This window comes from Salmo salar, chromosome 11 (genome assembly GCF_965601325.2).
Source record: "Salmo salar chromosome 11, fSalSal1, whole genome shotgun sequence".
NCBI lineage: Eukaryota > Metazoa > Chordata > Actinopteri > Salmoniformes > Salmonidae > Salmo > Salmo salar.
Window position 1 is genome coordinate 108,603,169 of NC_138301.1, and position 17,172 is coordinate 108,620,340.

General features: G+C 42.8%; 3 protein-coding genes across 3 annotated transcripts; 2 read left to right on the forward strand and 1 right to left on the reverse strand.

Moving 5' to 3' along the window:
* Positions 1–301: 301 nt before the first annotated feature.
* Positions 302–10,428, forward strand: si:dkey-251i10.3 (U3 small nucleolar RNA-associated protein 14 homolog A). The gene is made up of 15 exons (XM_014129339.3): positions 302–454; positions 2,137–2,233; positions 2,641–2,711; positions 2,921–2,985; positions 3,160–3,308; positions 3,397–3,552; positions 3,636–3,755; positions 4,006–4,100; positions 4,872–4,995; positions 5,124–5,201; positions 7,773–8,172; positions 8,338–8,801; positions 8,989–9,173; positions 9,302–9,401; positions 9,534–10,428. The coding sequence occupies exons 1-15, from the start codon at positions 402–404 to the stop codon at positions 9,816–9,818; spliced, it is 2,442 nt and encodes an 813-aa protein (XP_013984814.1). The 5' UTR covers positions 302–401; the 3' UTR covers positions 9,819–10,428.
* A 682-nt stretch (positions 10,429–11,110) lies between these two features.
* si:dkey-251i10.2 (Reeler domain-containing protein) lies at positions 11,111–13,242 on the forward strand. Its single transcript, XM_014129398.3, has 5 exons — positions 11,111–11,387; positions 11,765–11,883; positions 11,986–12,095; positions 12,639–12,703; positions 12,803–13,242. The coding sequence occupies exons 1-5, from the start codon at positions 11,195–11,197 to the stop codon at positions 12,910–12,912; spliced, it is 597 nt and encodes a 198-aa protein (XP_013984873.1). The 5' UTR covers positions 11,111–11,194; the 3' UTR covers positions 12,913–13,242.
* Positions 13,243–14,143: 901 nt separating this feature from the next.
* Positions 14,144–16,542, reverse strand: si:dkey-251i10.1 (ADP/ATP translocase 2). Its single transcript, XM_014129340.3, has 4 exons — positions 16,279–16,542; positions 14,967–15,450; positions 14,739–14,879; positions 14,144–14,588 (listed from the first exon to the last, which is right to left on the reverse strand). Exons 1-4 carry the CDS (start codon positions 16,387–16,389, stop codon positions 14,431–14,433), a joined length of 894 nt encoding a protein of 297 aa, XP_013984815.1. The 5' UTR covers positions 16,390–16,542; the 3' UTR covers positions 14,144–14,430.
* Positions 16,543–17,172: the final 630 nt, after the last annotated feature.

A 17,172-nucleotide genomic window follows, 5' to 3' on the forward strand; every position in this document is an offset into this window, starting at 1 on the left:
TTAATTATCCTAACCTGCTACGTTAGATCTCTTAGCCTGATATGTAAACATTAAGCTACTCATCACTGTTGATCCAGCCACTGATGTGTTTTTGTTGTTTTTGTGTTACACCCATCGCTGTTGATCCACCAACTTCTTTTGCAACGCCAACTTTCAGACACTCCAAGCAAATATTTTTTTATAACTAACCTCATTGTTCTACCTGTGCTCCAAATATCCAGTTACCCACACTTGTCACTTTCAGCAGATCTGGGCCACGAGTGCCAACTGCGTAGTACGCAGCATTGATGTCCTCGAACATGCCAGCTGTGGAGCAGGCGCTTTTACGACAGCGTACGACAGACTTGACTCCCATACGGCATTTACATTGCACGTGTGTTTCTAGCTAGTTGCTAGTCAAAATGGCCAAGTCAAAAGCTGCACGAAAGAGTGGAGAAACGATGAAGATGACAAGGTTTGTGCACTGAACTCACATTTTCAATAATTCCGGCCTCTAATGATATTCTTTACAGTGCGACTAATTACTTGAAATGAAAGGTCGAGAGCCACTGATGGTGCCAAATACACCAAATTACGTTAAGTAGCTAACGTTTGCGTTTTAGCTAGCTAACTGGCTCACCAAAGGAAAACGCTACCTGCCCGAATGAATGCATAGTACCAACTGTAAAGTTTGGTGGAGGAAGAATAATGGTCTGGGCTGTTTTCATGGTTGGGGCTATGCCCCTTAGTTCCAGTGAAGGAAAACCTTAACGCTACAGCATACCATGACCGCAAACAATATTAGCCAAATCGCTAATTTTAGCTAACTAACGTGATTTGGTGTATTTGGCACCATCAGTGGCTCTCGACCTTCCATTTCAAGTAATTAGTCGCACTTTTTTCTTACACTGCATGACCAAAAGTATGTGGACACCTGCTCTTCGAACATCTCCTTCCAAAATCATGGGCATTACTATGGAGTTAAAATCAAATTGTATTCGTCACATACACGTGATTAGCAGATGTTATAGCGGGTGTAGCGAAATGCTTGTGCTTCTAGCTCCGACAGTGCAGTAATATCTAACAAGTAATATCTAACAAATTGCACAACGTATCCAAAAATCTAAGTAGGAATGAATTAAGACTGTCTTTGGACAACGATGTCAGAGCAGAACGGACTAAGATACAGTAGAATAGTTTAGAATACAGTATATACATATGAGATGAGTAGTGCAAGATATGTAAACAAAGCGTCCCCCCCTTTGCTGCTCTAACAGCCTCCACTCTTTTCCTGGCATCCACCAAACCGAGGAGCTTCAGACTGTCAGATGGTGAAGCGTGATTATCACTCCAGAGAAAGTATTTCCACTGCTCCAGAGTCCAATGGCGGCGAGCTTTACACCACTCCAGCCGACGCTTGGGATTGCGCATGGTGATCGCTTGGCCATGGAAACCCATTTCATGCAGCCCCGGATGAACAGTTATTGTGCAGATGTTGCTTCCAGAGGCAGTTTGGAAATTGATAGTGAGTGTTGCAACCGAGGACCGACCATTTTTACGCACTACACACTTCTGCACTCGGCGGTCCCGTTCTGTGAGCTTGTGACACTTCTGCACTCGGCGGTCCCGTTCTGTGAGCTTGTGACACTTCTGCACTCGGCGGTCCCGTTCTGTGAGCTTGTGACACTTCTGCACTCGGTGGTCCTGTTCTGTGAGCTTGTGTGACCTACCGCTTCGCGCCTGAGCTGCTGTTGCTCCTAGACATTTCCATTTCACAATAACAGCACTTGCAGTTGACCGGGGCAGCTCTAGCAGAGCAGAAATTTGATGAACTGAGTTGTTCCATCATATGACGGTGCCACGTTAAAAGTCACTGAGCTCTTCAGTAAGGCCATTCTACTTCCAATGTTTGTCTATGGAGATTGCATGGCTATGTGCTGGATTATTATACACCTGTCAGCAACAGGTGTGGCTGAAATGGCCAGATCCAGTAATTTGAAGGGGTGTCCACGTGTGTGTGTGTGTGTGCTAGCTAACTACACATTGCACAGAACTCCAGGGCTAATGATGATGGTCTTTGGTAGATTAGTCAAATATTGATGGAATAAAAAGATCACTAAGTGCAAAATAACAGGTAGCTCTTGTCCCCCACTCCAGTTCCCGTGAGACGGTGGTCCAGGGGATGGATGACGAGGATGACGAGGAGCTTCAACGTGCACTGGCAGATGACATCATTAGTGCTAGTGAGGATGAGGTAGGATACACACACACACCTGCAGTAATTATCTTGAGCAATGATAAGCCGGGAGCTTATCTGTCTATTTGGAATTTTTGAAACATGCAGGAGGAACATGCAAGAGGAGGTCACTATATTGAGAATCAGTATGAGCTGACTTTTCAAAGCACATGAATTCTGTATTGGTCGGTTCATTTTGGGTACAAGGAGCATGTGTGCGCCTAAGTTGAAAATGTATGCATACAGAAATACATTTAGGAGCACGGGAAAAAATGTCTCCAGGTAATAACGCTAGAATCCTTCATTTTCTTAGACTCACTGGTGCTCCTAAATGAAATTTCCGGGTCGCACTGCAAAATATTTACGTGCATATGCGAGTAAAATGGACGACTGTAGAGCCCTGCTGTGTGTTTTGTCTGATACAGGGAGGCAGCGATGATGAGAGGAAACACTGTAAGCTGCTGGAGGCCATCAGCTCGCTTGGGGGGAAGAAGAGGTGAGAGATGTCAGAAAATTGTGCTCCTATAGTACCTTCCCAGATAAGTTGGGCTTCTTGAGTTATATAGGAGAAATGAGGACTGGAGAATTTGGCCCACCAATTCATTATATTATTCACCAGTATGTAATGTTACATTTTTACTTGTATTGCTTTTGTAGTCATGTTTGATCCGGTTTTTGTCTGATGTGCATTGTTCTTATGATCAGGAAGAAGCTTACTGAACGGTCTGAAGCAAGCATTCAGGTGTCAGAATTCACAGTCAATGCCGAAGGTAAATGATGCTAAATGTACCTGATTTACTTATTTGAAAATGGCTTGTGCATTTATCAAGATTTTTTGCCAGTTTGTGAAAGTTAAATGTCTGTAATGACAGGATCCAGGAACCGTGATGGAAATCCAAAATGTGTTTGAACAATAAGCTGAGTCTGAACTGTATGACTGACAGGTGAAGGAGACAAAATAAATTTGTCTGACCTCATTGGAACCTTGGATAAGACCCCCAGTGCCTTAATCAAGACGAAGAAGCAGCTGAAGAACCTTCAACACAACCAGAGCACCATGGAGACGCCCCTGACCAGGAAGGAGACAGAAAAGGTAAGACCACCGACAGAGGCTGGATGTCTAGTCTTGAATGCAGGCCACTGTTCACAACTCAGAGGGTTGAACAAATATTCTTGTACAGATCCAAAGAGAAGTGGCTTTTGAGAAAACGTCGAAAGAGGTGTCTCGCTGGCAGAGTGTGGTCCTACAGAACCAGAAGGCAGAACAGCTGGTATTCCCACTGAACCAGGAGCCCTCTGGCCCCAAACGCATAGAGCAGGTGGTGGCTGGATGGAAGGTGGGTGTAAAAAGATCCTTTCGATTTTTCTGTTTGTGTAACATGATTATAAACTAATTTCAGATTCATATTTTATGTTCAAGGCCCAAACCCCCCTAGAACAGGAGATATTCAGCCTCCTACGCATGAACAAGCAGCCTCTCAATGACCCTGTCTTGACGCCCACTGACGAGGCTTCTCTCAGGGCCATGAGTCTGGAGGAGGTGAGTCCCCGCCTCAAGCATGACATCCAGTATGTGGTCAGATGCGTAAAATAATCTGAATATGGTGTGTTGGTGCTGGGCAAGGACAAAGGCCTGCATGCACTACTGATATTGACCTCGTTCTGTATGTGGACAAAACGGACAATGTACTGAAAAACAACGGTGTACAAATTGGGGAGTTTTTCTAAATGGTTTTTGGTTGTCACATATCTACAACCAATATATAATACATCATTACGTTTTTTTGCAGGCCAAGATCCGTCGTGCAGAACTCCAAAAAGCCAGAGTACTACAGTCTTATTATGAAGCAAAAGCCAAAAGGGAAAGAAAAATAAAAAGCAAAAAGTGAGGGTTTGATATCCTTACCATGTAGTTCCCTATATTAATGAGGGTTTGATATCCTTACCATGTAGTTCCCTATATTAATGAGGGTTTGATATCCTTACCATGTAGTTCCCTATATTAATGAGGGTTTGATATCCTTACCATGTAGTTCCCTATATTAATGAGGGTTTGATATCCTTACCATGTAGTTCCCTATATTAATGAGGGTTTGATATCCTTACCATGTAGTTCCCTATATTAATGAGGGTTTGATATCCTTACCATGTAGTTCCCTATATTAATGAGGGTTTGATATCCTTACCATGTAGTTCCCTATATTAATGAGGGTTTGATATCCTTACCATGTAGTTCCCTATATTAATGAGGGTTTGATATCCTTACCATGTAGTTCCCTATATTAATGAGGGTTTGATATCCTTACCATGTAGTTCCCTATATTAATGAGGGTTTGATATCCTTACCATGTAGTTCCCTATATTAATGAGGGTTTGATATCCTTACCATGTAGTTCCCTATATTAACGAGGGTTTGACGCTTTATTTATTTTGCACTACAATAGTGATTTTCCTAAATTGTGCGGTGAGAAGAAATTCCTAACTTCTGTAGCTGTAAATTCTGCTGGAGGATGAGCAATGCGAAGTAAAAGCTGATCCAGGAGGAGGTTGATTAACTGAGATGGTGGAAGGAAGGTGGCATGTGAATGGTGTAACATCACTGCAAGGGAACATCAGAGGCACTACAGGATGAATAACATTCCCATTTCTTCCCCAGATACCACCGGGTACAGAAGAAAGTGATGCGTAAGGAGTATCTAAAACAGTTTGATGAAATGATTAAGACAGACCCTGCTGCTGCCTTGGAGGAACTGAAGAAGATGGAACTGTCAAGAATGAAGGTAGTAGGCTTTGTGAGACCTTTACATGAAAGAAGAGAGTGATGGAAACAACTTGAAAGAACCTAAGAATAAACTGATTATTAGCATTAAACCTGCTTATTTTTTCTGTTTCATCTCTATTCCCACAGGAGCGAATGTCTCTGAAGCACCAGAACAGTGGCAAATGGGCCAAGTCCAAGGCCATCATGGCAAAATATGATGATGGGGTAATGTGCTTTTAAACCGTTTTTAGATGTTTGTTTAAAGGATATTACGTTACCAGTCGCAATATTTTATTAGCAATTTTTTTTTAATGGCGGGCAGTTTGAGAGAACTGGTGTTTTCAGAAAAGAGCGGTATCATATGGAGATAGAAATTTATCAAAATGTTTATAATATAAGTAGTGAGTCACAAAGATACCAACGTTTTTTTCAAGACTAAAATCAATATAATCTGCAAATGACAATGAGAAAATGCAAAGATGGTGTGCATGTAAACATGCTGACTGGTCAAACGGTAAATTGTTTATACTACTCTTTATCAATCTTACATAATGTAATCAGTCACCAAAGTTGATGGCAATTTCATTTCTAGTTTAAAATTCTGTAGGTTTTTTTTTTTCATTAAAAAGTGTGTGTGTGTGAGGGCTGACCTCTGACCTGTCCAATATGGGGCCCACTCCAGCTCTGTGGGCACTGCTTTTGCCAGAAGGCTCCCACCTGAGGAAGCCCTAATATAGATGCTGTGCTTTTAATCTGCACAAACTCACAAATATGGAATGGCAGTCAAAATGTAATGCCAGTTTCAAATATGTAAAATGCCGGTCACACAAGTAATCTGTGGAGTCACATTCACAAAAACATATTCGATCACTTGTGTTTGTAAAGTAAGAAATATGTTTGTAAATTGTACTGTATTAGCCAGGAAAAAAAGCTATCTTGCATTTATTTGCTAATCTGTTTTCCTTAATGATGACTCCTTGGCTTTTGGATCATGATATACTGTGAAACTACAATGAACAAAAATATAAACACAACATGTATAGTGTTGGTCCCATGTTTCATGAGCTGAAATAAGATCCCAGAAATGTTCCATATGCACAAAAAGCTGAATTCTTTCAAATGTTGTGCACAAATTAGTTTACATTCCTGTTAGTGAGCATTTCTCCTTTGTCAAGATATGTCACACCTGTCAGGTGGAAGGACTATCAAGAAGCTGATTAAACAGCATGATCATTACACAGGTGCACCTTGTGCTGGGGACAATAAAAGGCCACTCTAAACACAATACCACAGATGTTTTGAGGGAGCGTGCAATTGGCATGTTGACAGGAATGTCCACCAGAGCTGTTGCCAGAGAATTTAATGTTAATTTCTCTACCATAAGATGTGTGAGGCGACGTTTTATAGAATTTAGCAGTATGTCCAACTGGCCTAAACCGCAGAGCATGTGTATGGCGTTGTGTCGGCGAGCGGTTTACTGATTTCAATGTTGTGAACAGAGTGCCCCATGGTGGCGGTGAGGTATGGGCAGGCATAAGCTACGGACAACGAACACAATTGCATTTTATTTATTTTATTTTTACCCCTTTTTCTCCCCAATTTTGTGGTATCCAATTGGTAGTTAGTCATGTTTCATCGCTGCAACTCCCGTATGGACTCGAGAGCCGAAGGTCGAGAGCCGTGCGTCCTCCGAAACACAACCCAACCAAACCGCACTGCTTCTTGACACAATGCCCACTTAACCTGGAAGCCAGCTGAACCAATGTGTCGGAGGAAACACCGTACACCTGGCGACCATGTCAGCATGCACTGCGCCCGGCCCGCCACAGGAGTCGCTAGTGCACGAGGACATCCCTGCCGGCCTAACCCGGAACAACGCTGGGCCAATTGTGCGCCGCCCCATGGGTCTTCCGGTCGCGGCCAGCTGCGACACAGCCTGAACTCGAACCCAGAATCTCTAGTGGCACAGCTTCACTGTGATGCAGAATCTCTAGTGGCACAGCTTCACTGTGATGCAGAATCTCTAGTGGCATAGCTTCACTGTGATGCAGTGCCTTAGACTACGGTGCCAATCGGGAGGCAACAATTTTATCGATGGCAATTTGAATGTACAGCAATCCTGATCCTGAGGCCCATTGTTGTGCCTTTCATCCACTGCCATCACCTCATGTTTCAGCATAATGCACGGCCCCATATCGCAGGGATCTGTACACAATTCCTGGGAACTGAAAATGTCCCAGTTCTTCCATGGCCTGCATACTCACCAGACATGTCACCAATTGAGCATGTTTGGGATGCTCTGGATCGACGTGTACGGCAGCGTGGTCCATTTCCCGCCAATATCCAGCAACTTCGCACTGCCATTGAAGAGGAGTGAGACAACATTCCACAGGCCACAATCAACAGCCTCATCAACTCTATGCAAAAGAGATGTCATGCTGCGTGAGGCAAATGGTGGTCACACCAGATACCTTTAAAAAGAAGTATAGTGTATCTGTGACCCAAAATCCATAAATTAGGGCCTAATGAATTTATATCAATTGACAGATTATTTTCCTTTTTATTAACTGTAACTCAGTAAAAATCTTAAATTGATGCATTTATATTTTTGTTCAGTGTGTATATACGGGCAAATTTACAGATATTTTTTTTAAAAGTTGCATTCTATATTTGCACAACACTTTTGTTTGACTCACTACTTTCATTTCTATCAAAATGTTAAAAATATATCGCCATAGGTATGTGTCATGAGACTGAAATAAATTGGAGACTAATTTGGTTTCTCTTGGTCCCCAGGCTCGCAAAGCCATGCAGAAACAGCTGGAAGTGAACAAAGATCTGACCCAGAAGTTGGTAATCCCTGCTGACGAAGACGAGGAGGATGAAGAGGAGTCAGCAGAGACCTTGCCAGACTTTGTGAATGACGTAGAGCCCATACTAGACCAGGTGAATCCATGGATGAGAGGCAAGCTTTCTACAGAGCCTATGGTGCAGGAGGAAAGCAACCGTTTAGATCCTCCTGTTTGGCCCAGAGAAGTGGGAAAACCAGGGGAAGGACGGGACAACCAAGAGGAGGATGAGGAGCAGATGGAGGAAACTGAAGAAGAATCACTTTTAAGAGGGTTTGAGGAGAGGCGGAAATTGCGTCAAACTGAAGATGTTGAGGTTGCACCTATGTCTATGGAGGAGAATGACGGTAAGGTCAAGTGATTGATATAGTGTGTCACAATGTAGCATCAGGTCTTTGCAGATTAGTTTCACTCTATCATGATCAGGGGTGAAATGTCCGTGGGACAAGTTCCCAGTTTTGTGTTTGTGTTGTCTCTCACAAAGTACAACTCCTTTTCCATTCAAACTCCAGATGGGAAGAAAGCTGAGATTTTAGAGTTCTCTGACGATGACGAAGAGGCTGTAGAGATTTCAGATGACGAAGAGGCTGTAGAGATCTCTGATGAGGCTGGGCTCTCAAAGTTCACCAGCCTGTTCCATGGGCTAGTGAAGAACCACATGGAGCCTTCAGCTGACCAGCCCAAGGCAGGCCCAGGTGTAAGCCAGGGGGAGAGCCCTGCCCTGCTGGAGGAGGGCCTGGTGCGGGTTAGGACCCTGGAGGATGTGGAGCTGCTCAGTCAGGACATCTCTGCCAGTGACACAGCACTTCTGACCACCCAGACTCCGGGCACAGACGAAACAGACACTCAGTCTGCAACTCAACAGGCAGACAAAAAGAGAAAGAGAAAGAAAATGATTGATCCCAATGAGGTTCTGACCAAGGAAGCAAAGGTCATCGAAATGACGTTGGCTCCAACAACTGTCGAGGATGTTGAGGTAAGGGACACAGTTCAAAGACCAATACATGTATTTTTCAAGGCGCATCTGAAATGAGTGCCCTCCGATCTGCAGGAGACTTCAATGCATCAATCAGCTCACCTTCCTGCAAAAAGATCTTTATGTATCCTATGCTGTTACCTGGGAAATGAAACTCTGCCTTTTCTGTCATGTATTGCCATCTCAGGACAAGGAGGAACAGAGGGTCATCATTAAAGAGGCCTTTGCAGGGGATGATGTTGTCTCCGACTTCCTGAAGGACAAAAGGAAACAGGAGGAGGCAGGAAGGCCAAAGGTTATTGACCTGACATTGCCTGGATGGGGAGAGTGGGGGGGCCTCGGTCTCCAACCTTCTCGTAGCAAACGCAAGAGGTAAGTAGATGGCAAAGGTATTGAATTGTGGTCTTTTGACAAACTGCTCCAAGTAGTATCATGCAGGCTTAGTGAAGGTATTTTTGAGTTTGTCCCCCTAACGTGGTTTGCGTTTTCACCGACTTAAGATTCCGGGTAAAAGTTGCTCCACCTCCACCAAGACAAGACCAAAAGCTCCCTAACATCATAATCTCAGAGAAGCGGGATTCCTCCATTGCTGCACACCAGGTGACCTAGCTCGCGTACTATTTACTACAAAGATATGACGTTGTCAGATGAGGATGGTCTCCCCCCCCCCCCCCCCCCCAAAAAAAGTATGATAATGAGTTCTGTATTAACTTCTTTCTTCATCTCTTGCAGGTGTGTCAGTTACCGTTCCCATTTGAGAACCCCACACAGTTCGAGCGCACCATCCGTTCTCCTGTTGGCCGCACCTGGAACACCCAAAACACAGTGCAGAAGATCACAGCGCCAAAGGTCGTCACCCAGTTAGGTGCCATCATTGAGCCAATTGCTCGGGAGGACTTAATAAAGGACAACAGACAGGCAGTCACAGGAACCAGCATTAACCTGGAGTCAGACCAAGGCCCTCAGAAGAAAAGACGCTCGCAGCAAAAGAAGAAACACAAACGCAAAAAAAACTGATGGTCCTACTGGTTGTCATCGCTGAAATGTCTGAGACTGTTGATAAGAACTCATTAGGTTAGGGGCTTGATTCAATCCGTATCGCTGAAGTTCAGCGCTATAGTGCGATTTGAAATGTCAAGTTAATTTCCAATTGAGCTGACATACAGCATTTATCGTATATGCCGTCTCTGTGAACGCAGACACGTTGCCTTTTAAATGTCAATCATGCTACAGATTGAATCAAGCCGTCCGGTTGAATTTGAATAGAGGGTTCTGTGTCTACTGATTTATGTCTATTTTAGTGGTTGAATCCGATGAGGGGAACCAAGCTGTGCGCTTTCTGGGCAATTCTGACTAATTACCATACCTGCCACTGTAAGGAAAGCCAGTTGATCTGATGGTTCTTGGGGAGTTGTTCACTCCTGATAGTTTTTTTTTTGTTTTTTTTAATAAATAAAACCTTGAAATGAGGCCATGATGTCATGAAATATTGTGAAACTGATATATCAACACAAAACCGGTGTTCAAACGGAGGATATTAAAGTAAACTTTCATAGGAAAACATATTTTTATGAGATTGTTTTGTTGGTTTAAAGTGCTTAATAAAAGACAAATGAAACCTAATAAATCTCTGTCTGGCCCTTTCAGGACTGTTCTGTATGAGGTGCTGTTTTCTTTTACCATTATGTTTATAACATTTTGCTACATGGAGTGCATTTGCTGGAAAAGGTTGATTCTTGAGAGATATTCCACTAGTAGCAAAATACTTTTTCGACTCATCCAGAGCAATGGTCAGTAATCCATAGATTAGAGTTACTCATGGTGTAAAAGCTTGATGACATGACTAGGAGATTTAACATAGTTTACTTGGTCACATTGCACAATAACTTTCCATTGCAGTTCAGAGAATTTGACATCAAGCCACGAGTCTGGTGAGCATAATTGTTATTTTTCATGGCTGTATGTGGAGAAGAAAAAGTTGCTTTGTTTTACCATGAAAAGAGAAAAACATGTTTTTGGGGAAATAGAATGGGAAACTGTTGCTCTTGCATGTGGTCAAGGGTTCACCTGACACCCCTGTTGGTGCATGGGCATGTGCACGAGTCTGGTGAGAAATTTTCATTTTTCACAGCAGTGTGTGGAGAAGAGTTGCTTTGTCTTGCCATGAAAAGAGAAGAAAATAAACCTTTTTGGGGGGGGGAATAGAATATGGGGACTGTTGCTCTTGCGCATGTCAAGGGTTCACCCCTGTTAGTGCACAGGCATGTGCATGAGTGACTCAGCAGTAATTTGCTTCAAAAGACCATCTCTTGATTCAAGGCTCCCATTTCACTCTTCCCCCACCTGCCCTCTGTATGTAGTGCTGCTGTGCTGGATTACTTTGACTTGACCTGATGGAGCTGTTGATGTTTGGTCTGGTCCTTCTACAAGGGATCTCTCCCTGCTTTGGCTTTCCCAACGGTGCACCCACCTCCGCCTGTGATGACATGGTTCCTCGCCACACTGGGGTGCAGCCACAGCCCACCCCAGCACCCTACACCATCCTCACCAGCACCAGGACCCTTCAGACTGGCCAGCCCATTACAGGTAAGATGTTGGACATTCTACCTACACCTTACAGCTTTGGACATGCCCAAGGAACTAGATGTGATTTCTAATTTGATCGGACCAGTAACACTTATCTGCTGACATTATGAAATAACCCTAACAAATAGTTCACAAATTAGAAAAATGTGTGGTCTTAAAAATTACAGTTCTTAATTCATAGTGGAAGGGATAAGGCAGGCCAGTGACAATGGTCACAACTAGGCACTTTTAAGTAAGACAGTGTGTCTGAGGCTTCTTACATTTTCTGTTATCATGCCTTAACATTGATTCAAGATACCACATTTCTGCAGATGAAGGGGAACGCAATAGCACATTTGTATCACTCTGTACTGTTTGTTGGTGTATTTCCCCATAAGTGACCATAACTGGAACAAACTACAGAGGCGTGCTTCTGGAGGCCCGATCGGCAGCCAGCGCTAGCACTAATGCTTTAGGAAGTTGGCAACTTCCTCCTCCAGATACCAAATTCCTGCAGGTAAGTTAATAGCTTCCCATGTATAACCTAATTGGGGTGAAAATTCCACGAGTAAACTAAACATTCTAGAAAGAGATTGACAAAAATGATTGTGTCTCCAAGTGCTCAGGAAATAAAGAAGGTGCCATCACCCATGCCAATACGAACTTAAAAGATGACACTACTGTGTTTACCTGGATACCACCCAACAACACCAACACTATCTACTTCATGTAAGAACATAACACCAAGGGCTCTATTCAACCTGTATAGCTGAAGTTCAGTGTTACATTATTAAGTTTAGAGCCTCATCACCCTTACTACACTTTTCGTAAAAATACCATTGGCTACACACATTACTCAAATGTAAACTTGCGTATTTGCTAAATCTCGACCACTACCTCCAGAGGAAATGTTAAAAGCAATGTTCAGGCGTTAGCGGAGACTGCATTTACGGTAAAGACTGCATATGTCTGCTCAATCGGGAATAATCTTTACATTTCCAGTGCGCAATCCTTAGGCTTCAGCGATCCAGATTGAATAGAGCCCTAAATCTAATCTTGAACCCTTTATGAGTCTATAAAACTAGATGATCCGTTTTGCTCCGCACGTATTACACAAATGATATGACAATGTTAACTAATGTCATGTATTATAAGAATTCAAAGAATAAAGGTACAGCAAAAAAAAGTCAGCAAAAAAAAAATCTGTTTCTCTCACACACAGCACATTGACATGCAAGCGTTCATTAATCTGCATTGCACTTTTTTTTTCAGGGCCACTGTAGCCCAACAGCGCACTGTCTACTGGTTGAATATCAGGTCAGGAACTTTGATCAAAGGTGGGTGTGAATGTACTACAGTAAATTAGATTATGATCCATTTCACTTTCTCTTCCAGGGGTCTGTGCTGACCTCTTTCTACTGTATCTTGTGTCTCAGGATCAGAGGGCATTGGTCTGGCTACAGGTGGAAATCCAGGGATGGCCAGTAACGGATTTCTGCTGCTCCTTGCCTTATGTATGCTGGTGTCACAGATGCTCCCAAGATAGTTCCATTCCATTTTGATTCTACCAAAGCAGCTTGCATCACCCGCTTTCATTGCAAAAAATATTTTGATTGCATAATTAATATATATTGTATTAGAAAAAAGTACTTTCCATAGAAACGTTTTACTGATTAAAGGTGCAGTATCATGCAGCCGTTTGTGATACATTTGCTTTGTCTTCATTCAATTGGGGACTAAAATCCATTCTAATTATTTTACGTCACTATAACCTCACTTATACTTGCTAACGTGTGTCCTGATATTGTCCAGTTTCTGATTGTGCCCAGATTGTCAGAAATATGTCTACACACTGCATTAAAATGAAATTTCTGTCCACTGTGTCCGCATTGTGACCAGATTTCATGGTTCCACCTTGTATGCTATTTATTTTAACCTTCCCAAACAGATTAACAAGTCAATGGTGGCACTTGTCAATTTGTTTGAAGGCACATAATTATTTAAATACCTCAATGTCTTTTAGTCTACACCCATGTAAAAACGTGAGCATAGAACCAGGTATAAATGGGGGAAGCTGGACAATGAGTTTGGTTTACACTAGAGGGCACTTTGCCTACCATATGTAAGGCAACAATATCAGATTTCCCACCAGACTCCTTCAGTTCTAATGGAGTAAAGTACAACAAATTGTGGACAGGAGTTAAACTACAACTGTAGAATTGAGAACTGTGCTGTCACAAGCCAAAATGGAGTGTGCTGGGATCATATAACATGCCTATAGCAAGACTAGCCAACAAGGCACCGGACACTATTGGCACGAACTAAATATTATGTTAAGTCTGTCCACACTTGTCAGCTACTATATTTCACTTCTTGGATCATTACACCGTAACTCAACCAAATCCAAGTATGAATGACTATGCGTAGGGCAACAGACCAGTTAAACCAGGTAGTGCAAATTCATGCAAAAGGTTCAGTTTACATTGCAAAGTCTCCTGATGTTTCAAAATCTTCACATTCCATCTGCTGAAAACATCCTGGAACAGTGTATTACATGCTACAACGCTGGTAAAGTCATTTCATTTAAATTGTAGTAGACTATAACCATAGCCTTAAGTCAGAGGCTAAGTAGGCGATAAGGCTAAGTAGTTGATAAGCACACAACTATAGCTGTAAGTGGTGTAATCCACATCATTCATTTGATTATCCAATCAGTGCACATTTCACACAACCTAAAACCCAGGCATTAAAACAAAAACACCACTGACATCATTCCATTGTAGGTTTGTCCATTATAATGAATTTATTCAAGTGGTGGTTAGAAACATACCCGCTGGAGGACAGGAGTAGTATTTGAGGTTTCTTATACAGGAATGACATTGGTAAATGAGAATGGAACGTTTGAAAGATAAAATGCACAACTTACAGCCGCCACCCTCAACTAGTAGCAGACCACTAGCTGGTTCACATAAATAAGGCAGAATGCAGGATCCATAGGAGTGGAAAGTTATGTTACATTTAGCCATTTAATGTAAATTCAACAGTGATGTTAAAAAACAATAATTTAAAGGACTTTCTTTAGCTCATCGTACAAGACCAGCACAAAGGCACCACCCATGCCTCTGAGAACATTGGACCAGGCTCCCTTGAAGAACGCCTTGCCACCCTCATCACGAGCAATCTTCTTCCAGCAGTCAATGGTACCAGAGTACATGATATCAGCTGGAGAAAAAAAAGACGCAAGTTAGGACATAATGCCAATTTAGTTGTATTTGGAATTGCATGTTTCTACTAGTCTTCCAGATGTACAATTTCTCCCTAACCATTTAAACATGGCAACACTGGATGGTTTGGGTGACGAGGAAAACTCACCTCCTTTACGTCCAGACTGCATCATCATACGACGACGGACAGTGTCGAAGGGATAGGAGGTCAGGCCGGCCACAGCAGTTACAGACTGAGCGATTGCCCAGCTCACTAAGATGGAAGTGTTCTTGGAGTCTGGCAGCATACCTGTTACATACCACACATATTACATATGCATATCGCACAAACCAACAACTTTCTGTGAAAAGCTGTCATCAGTGTTAAAGTCTATACCTTTAGCTGTGTCATAAATTCCAAAGTATGAAGCTCTGTAGATGATGATGCCCTGGACAGAGACTGCGAAGCCCTGGTACAGACCCCTCATACCGTCAGACCTGAACGTCTTCGCCAAGCAATCTGCCAGACCGTTGTACTCCCTCGCACCAGCCTTTCCGACATCAGCTCCCAGACGGGTTCTGGCGAAATCAAGAGGGTAGACAAAGCAAAGGGAGGTGGCTCCTGCAGCACCACCAGAGGCCAGGTTGCCAGCGAAGTACCTCCAGAACTGCTTTCGCTTGTCTACACCGTCAAGGAAGACACTCTTGTACTTGTCTTTGAAAGCAAAGTTGAGGGCCTGGGTGGGGAAGTATCTGATGACATTAGCCAGGTTACCTCTCCAGAAGGCAAGGAAGCCCTGCTCCTTTGGAATGCGGGTAACACAATCTATGATACCCTTGTACTGCATTTCTTTGCTGATCTGCTTGCTGGCATGTTGGACCTGTTAAGAATAGGAGAACACTTGAATTACACCTATGATAAAATATATAAACCTTTAAATGCATGCTGGTAAAGTGACGTTTTCTGCCCTGCAGTCATCCCTGAGCGCTGCTCGTCTCGACCTTGCCACCTGCTTAAATCCGGTCTTTCTGGTTGCTAACGATTTGCATCAACTATTTAATTGAACAAGACAGACCAACACTTGGTTACTGTTTGCCGGTCAATTACCATGCAGACTTTCAAAGCCAGCCAGGTACCTAGTTTAACCTCCGTTCTACCACTGTGGCTGCAGTACCTACCCAACTGCTCGATTGTTCAATTCGTGATAATGTATATTTTACTGGTATGATTTACTACGAAATCAAGCTAGTTAGTCGAGTAACGTAACTAAATTGTTACATGTAAATGAGTTGTGTAGCTAGCTATATCAGGTGCCATCCAGAAAGAGGAATTGCCCAATGTCATAGACTGGCCCTGGCTTTGTTAGCTAGCTAACGTTAGCATTGAATGGCCGAGCTAGCCAACCTGTGCTAATGACTGACTGCGTTAGCCAGCCGGCTAGCGTGTAGGTCATTTGAAACATCTCATGACCTCGAATTATGGCAACCAGCAGAAGATGCTAGATAACCATCCTGCGTTTATTAAACATATCAAATCAATATAACAGTCTTAAGACATTGAAAAGACATAGTTAGCGAAATGTAAGTTGCCGCAAGGGTGATAAGCAGCGTGCATTTCTCTAGCCAGTGATAACAGCTAAATTAGCTAGCTGATGCTTGCCATGCAGCAGAGGCGGCATAACTTTAGCTAGTCATGGACCAATAGCTACCTGAAGGAGAAGCTTGACTCTCTCGATGGGAGCAACCGCCGTTTTGGAGATGGCAGCGGAGATGCCACCAGCCAAGAAATCCTTGGCAAATGAAACTGCGGTCTCATTCATTGTGCGATGTTATAAATTGACTAGCAGACAGAAGAACACTTGCCCTGCAACAGCGGATGGCCTACCACGAAATGGCCGATTTTATAGACGCGTAGGAATTTTATGAATTCAGCAGATCGCGAGACACAGCGGGAACTCATATTCCATTGTCATCTGACGACAGGCGCAGGGGAGAAATTATCCGCAATCACAGATTTAGGGTCGTCACTAGTTACCACAAGAACAAAATCATAATTATGTCTACAATTTATCTTCTTAAAATCTGATTTAAACCTAACCAAACAGCTAAATTTATGCCTAACCCTGACTTTAACTGAAGAGAAAAAAAGGAACATTTTGTTTTCATGATTTTTTACGATTTTGTGGCTGTGGTAATTTGTGACAACCCAGATCTAGGATTAGATCGTCATACCCATCCTTAATCTCAACAATCAATGGGACCTAAAATATATCTGACCCTGTATCAGTGGAAGGTGCAACTTCTACCTCCCCCGAATGCCTTTGTAATAAGGGGTTTATTCAGAAGGGGCACAGGCATTTTAAACATTGCAGATAAAATGCAACATGATTTCCTATTATAATATAAACCCCATGAAATCAATTTGAATATGCCTAGTCAACATTGTCATAGCACCCTTCAAAATGTAACAAATGTCAAATGAGAAGTCTACAGTACCATGACCTGATGGTTCATCACCACTACTTTACATGCAATTGTTGGACATTGCCAAAATTTGAATTTGCTGCATTTTTATTGGGTGAATTGTGGGAAAAATCCATGCA